Consider the following 6,000-nt stretch of genomic DNA (forward strand, 5'->3'; position numbering starts at 1 on the left):
CGCTCAGGGTCCTGTGTCTCAATCAGCCATGATGAACTATGACAGGCCCGTCACGGAGTGTCATCTTGGAGAGATTGACAGCTTCACAACGAGTGCAGGACAGCACTTGCTAGCAGCGTCTCTCACGCCCGCTGTGGCTGAGAATGACTTTTCCCATGGCCTGCTCCTTTTTCTTCACAGTGAGTAAGACCAGCCTAGAGCAATTCCACAGGATGTTCGACTCACGATATTGCTTGTGCCGCTGGTGGTCAGGGGTTCGGGTCCCTTTGGGCAAGCCCAGGATGGAACAGTCCTCCCTGGAGTGACGAGGTTCAAGGTCCTGCCTCGTGGTGAAGATGTGCATTGGTGCCAATGAGTTGAGCTGCTCCAGCCCACGCTCTTAATCAATAAGAGACATGAGGGAGCTGGAGACAATTAACCTCCAGGACTGGCGAAATGAGTTCCAGAAAACATCAGCAACACAGGCTCATCAGGAATGAGGTGACAAGGAAACCGGGGAGGGCAGAGGACCTGTAGCGAGAGACAATCTAGCCTCTCACCTCCAACAAATAGTATACGGAGCACAGTTCACAATAGCTCTGTTGCAAAACTTGCTTGTGCGCCATTATGAATTGAATTGGGAATGCCTTATAAATTCCAGTTTATAGCTGCTGGATTTAAATTAAATCTGAAGTGAGGTAGCAAACAGGATTCAGAATTGCTGTATCTGAATGTGAGGAGTTAGAATTAAAATGAATTGGAATTCATACAACTAATTTTAATTAGAAAAGTTAAACATTGGAATGTTGGCAAATTGAATTAATAGTGAAAAAATTATTCGAATAGAGTGCTACAGTGATTACGTGTTTTTGCAGTCCAACCCGGAAGTTAGCATCATTCTGGTTCCCTTGACAAAAACCCAACAGGATTTTTTCCATTGGCTTTTGGATTATTGCAGAAAATAAGCTTTGTGACCAGCAACCATTTATGATTCCTACACGTTTTGTTCATCATGGTCTTCTCAAATGAACACAACTTTTATGAATTTTTCATGAATTATAGAATTCAACATGAAAATATCTTGATCTTGTTTTAACCACAGACCTATTTTTAAGACATTTAACCAAAAATCCATTTAAAAAAAAAACATTGACATTGGAACCAGAAGTGTTAAAATACTAACTAATTTCTAGGGTTTGGCCTATGAAAATATGTCTCCCAGACAAATCTGAAGTTTCTCAGAGAAACTCATGAGCTACTTTTGGCGTGCATGCAGGCAAAGATCGTTTTAGTGCCACATTACCAATTAGCTTGAAATGCTTATGCATAAATGTAAGTCAAAAATATTAAGGGAGCAATATGAATATTAATGCACTAGAGTGTATTTTTGTGTCATCAAAGGAGAGGTTTGAATTATCATTCCATAATTTCCTTTTGTAGTGTATTAGCATATCCATTCATGATCAAACTCCCAGAGCACTATAAATAAGTCTTTTATCAGTCATTTTCACAAAATTCTGTTGAATTGCTTATAATAAGTAATTCCCATTCCCTGAATATTTACAGATGAGTGTCGATACAAGACTCAAGTGCTCTTCAAAAGCTCTTGCGCTTACACTTGTGAGGAGCTCCCATGAACTTCTGTTGTCCTTAATAATTATAATGACTACATCCTTACCATAGAGGAGAGTGAGGAGTGTTGTCAGGGGCGTAGCCATCATTTCAGAAGTGAGGGGGACAGAAATGCTTTGAGAATCCAGTTTGAAATTATGAGGCGATTAAATAATGACAGAATTTTTTGGATGAACTATTCTTTTAAACCTGATAGATGGAATAAGGAAAACATTGTGGTTTGTTTGTGTATTTTCCGTGACGGCTGGTTGCTCTCCAATATGTTGAATGTAATGCAGATAAACAGCATTTTCTTCTATTCACTGCAAGGTTGCTCCTCTTTCGAGGAAAAAAAACATGGAAATATGATGCTTATGGGTTGTGTCTTGTTTTTTTTTTCGCCTTTGCCTGATAAACATTTTAGGTCTAGACTTGTTGTCTGTAATGTGCGCTCAGGGTCCTGTGTCTCAATCAGCCATGATGAACTATGACAGGCCCGTCACGGAGTGTCATCTTGGAGAGATTGACAGCTTCACAACGAGTGCAGGACAGCACTTGCTAGCAGCGTCTCTCACGCCCGCTGTGGCTGAGAATGACTTTTCCTGTATTTATTTATTAATTTACTTTGATTTTTTGACCAAAAAAAAAATTCTTATCTCTTACTTTTAATTGGCTAAGAAATCAAATACATTGCTGGATACTAACCAATAATTTGTATTCTATTTTATTATTATTATTATTATTATTATTATTTGCATATTTTTTCCTAATTACAATTTCATGATTGGTTTATATACTACAAACAATTTTTCAATTTTCATCACAGAATAAGATAAGAAAATATACTTTATAATTTCTGTACGGTAATAATGCATCATTCATATACTTTATTTATTTATTACCTGGAGATGACTTGAAAAACACACATAAATCATATATTGTCGCAATTGTGTGTTTATTTTCTTCAACGTTTCTGCTTTTTCAGCTTAGCTACAGCGATAGCTGGATGTCTTTGTCCATATTAGGGTTTTTCCTGGCACGTTATAAGTTATTACTTCTATGAGTGCCGTTTTGGGCTTTCAGTGCGAGAGCGCCCTCCGGCTTCGAGGATGAATGAAGCATACACTGCATGAGAGTCTTTAGCACTCTGTAATGTTTGAAAACCTTGAAAAACTCTACGTGAACACACTTGCCCAAAAAAAAGTGGGGGGGACACGTCCCCCACATATTCTACGCCCATGAGTGTTGTAACCCGGGGTGAGTTGTAACACCATCTATTTAACTAATGAAATGTGGGGGCGGGGTGTCATACGTGACCACCACGCGAGGTGATAGTAGAACTGATAGAAGTCTCTGTGTAAGAATTTACAGGATTTTACGGTAAAGTGTAGTTTTATGTCAGTTTTATCTGAATCAGCAGGTTTCATTTTATATGTAAAATTTTTTTTACATATAAAATGTTTTTTACAGCTTTTTTATCTGGGAAATGCCAAACAAGGAGGCTTTCAACTATTTCCATTGTACTTCTACTGAACTTATCAAGATTGCACAAAATAACCGTGAAAATACCACTATTTAAAAAAAAAAAAACTTTTATTCAGCATGGATGCATTAAATTGGCCAAAAGTGACAGTAAATACATTTTAATCAAACAAAAGATTTTTTTTATTTAAAATAAATTTTGTTTCGTTTTTTATTTTCTATTCATCAAAGAATTGTAAAAAAAAAAATGTATTACAGTTTCCCCAAAAATATTGAGAAGAACAACAACTGTTTTCAGCATTAATAATAATAATAAATGTTTCTTGAGCAGCAAATTAGTTTATTAGAGTGATTTTTGAAGGATCATGTGACACTGAAGACTGGAGTAATGATGCTGAAAATTCAGCTTTATATATTACATTTTAAAATATTTTCAACTCTAAAACAGTTCTTTTAAAGTGCATTAAAATCAGATTTTTTGACAAAATTATAATTTTTTGCTCTATTTTGAGCCTTAATGAGCATATGAGATTTCTTACAAAAACATTTAAAAATTCTTACCGACCCCAAAATCAATTGAGATTTATATGAGAATAATTGAAAAAAGCACACAAATATAATATATTTACAAAAAGTAAAAAAATAAAATGTCAAATTTCAGTAACAATTATATAGTCTATAAACGCTCCAAAAATGTTATAAGTGTGCATGTTAACATGATCACAAATCATATAATAAACCAGACATGAAATTGTGTGGTGAGCTTTTTGTCAGAATCCTATCAGCCTGTTCTTTTGTGAAGTGAACTTGCTTCTTTTGCCCAAAATAATAAACGTAACCCTTTTTCTACATCCTCTTAAGGAAGAAAAGGGTGTATTTAATCACATTTACTCCATCCCTGCTACTTTATAATTTCTGTACGGTAATAATGCATCATTCATATACTTTATTTATTTATTACCTGGAGATGACTTGAAAAACACACATAAATCATATATTGTCGCAATTGTGTGTTTATTTTCTTCAACGTTTCTGCTTTTTCAGCTTAGCTACAGCGATAGCTGGATGTCTTTGTCCATATTAGGGTTTTTCCTGGCACGTTATAAGTTATTACTTCTATGAGTGCCGTTTTGGGCTTTCAGTGCGAGAGCGCCCTCCGGCTTCGAGGATGAATGAAGCATACACTGCATGAGAGTCTTTAGCACTCCGTAATGTTTGAAAACCTTGAAAAACTCTACGTGAACACACTTGCCCAAAAAAAAGTGGGGGGGACACGTCCCCCACATATTCTACGCCCATGAGTGTTGTAACCCGGGGTGAGTTGTAACACCATCTATTTAACTAATGAAATGTGGGGGCGGGGTGTCATACGTGACCACCACGCGAGGTGATAGATAGTAGAACAGAAGTCTCTGTGTAAGAATTTACAGGATTTTACGGTAAAGTGTAGTTTTATGTCAGTTTTATCTGAATCAGCAGGTTTCATTTTATATGTAACTGATTGTATCAAGCTTTTTTATCTGGGAAATGCCAAACAAGGAGGCTTTCAACTATTTCCATTGTACTTCTACTGAACTTATCAAGATTGCACAAAATAACCGTGAAAATACCACTATTTAAAAAAAAAAAAACTTTTATTCAGCATGGATGCATTAAATTGGCCAAAAGTGACAGTAAATACATTTTAATCAAACAAAAGATTTTTTTTATTTAAAATAAATTTTGTTTCGTTTTTTATTTTCTATTCATCAAAGAATTGTAAAAAAAAAAATGTATTACAGTTTCCCCAAAAATATTGAGAAGAACAACAACTGTTTTCAGCATTAATAATAATAATAAATGTTTCTTGAGCAGCAAATTAGTTTATTAGAGTGATTTTTGAAGGATCATGTGACATTGAAGACTGGAGTAATGATGCTGAAAATTCAGCTTTATATATTACATTTTAAAATATTTTCAACTCTAAAACAGTTCTTTTAAAGTGCATTAAAATCAGATTTTTTGACAAAATTATAATTTTTTGCTCTATTTTGAGCCTTAATGAGCATATGAGATTTCTTACAAAAACATTTAAAAATTCTTACCGACCCCAAAATCAATTGAGATTTATATGAGAATAATTGAAAAAAGCACACAAATATAATATATTTACAAAAAGTAAAAAAATAAAATGTCAAATTTCAGTAACAATTATATAGTCTATAAACGCTCCAAAAATGTTATAAGTGTGCATGTTAACATGATCACAAATCATATAATAAACCAGACATGAAATTGTGTGGTGAGCTTTTTGTCAGAATCCTATCAGCCTGTTCTTTTGTGAAGTGAACTTGCTTCTTTTGCCCAAAATAATAAACGTAACCCTTTTTCTACATCCTCTTAAGGAAGAAAAGGGTGTATTTAATCACATTTACTCCATCCCTGCTGTATCCCCGCAGTCATCACATAGTGTTCCCGAAAGTCTGTCCAGCTCCCCGTCAGCAGAAAAAAGAATCGTCGCCTATAATCTCATCCATCCTCACAAACCTCGTCTCATCACAAATGTGTCCTGACAGAAGTCAGAAATTGGCACAACTGTTTACACTACAAACGATTTAGCCTTTAGTTTGCTCTTTGTCATGTTTTTGGCTACAAGACAGGGCAGATGGATGTTTCTGATGAGCTTTTTGGTGATGTAATCTCACTGGAGAGACCCTGAGAGACTATGTGAGACTTCCTCAGCATAATTGATATGAAACATGTCTGGTTTGCCAGTGCTGCACAGCATGTGGTGTTAGCAACGTCAGTCGGCACTCATTAAAGCTGAAATGTGTAAAATCTGCACAATTGGAAAAATAAGAGTTCAATAACAGACTTTTCAAGGAAGTCAGCCTATAAATCTCTTACCTATACTTGAGTCTTTATATTAATGAAGTATTTTGACAATGA

The 6,000-nt window shown here is 35.2% G+C and overlaps 1 protein-coding gene across 1 annotated transcript in view; it reads left to right on the forward strand.

Moving 5' to 3' along the window:
• The window catches only part of LOC107720808 (fibrinogen C domain-containing protein 1-B-like), a gene marked incomplete at its 3' end in the record, with an annotated part of 69,133 nt that extends 66,939 nt beyond the window's left edge, over positions 1–2,194 (forward strand). Inside the window, exons 8-9 of the mRNA XM_016528639.1 lie at positions 27–179; positions 2,066–2,194. Coding sequence (XP_016384125.1) covers positions 27–179; positions 2,066–2,194 — 282 coding nt within the window. The remainder of the gene's footprint in view (positions 1–26; positions 180–2,065) is intronic.
• Between the last annotated feature and the right edge of the window lie 3,806 nt (positions 2,195–6,000).

The sequence above is a fragment of the Sinocyclocheilus rhinocerous genome, unplaced genomic scaffold (genome assembly GCF_001515625.1).
Source record: "Sinocyclocheilus rhinocerous isolate Xijiao unplaced genomic scaffold, SAMN03320098_v1.1 scaffold2828, whole genome shotgun sequence".
Classification (NCBI taxonomy): domain Eukaryota; kingdom Metazoa; phylum Chordata; class Actinopteri; order Cypriniformes; family Cyprinidae; genus Sinocyclocheilus; species Sinocyclocheilus rhinocerous.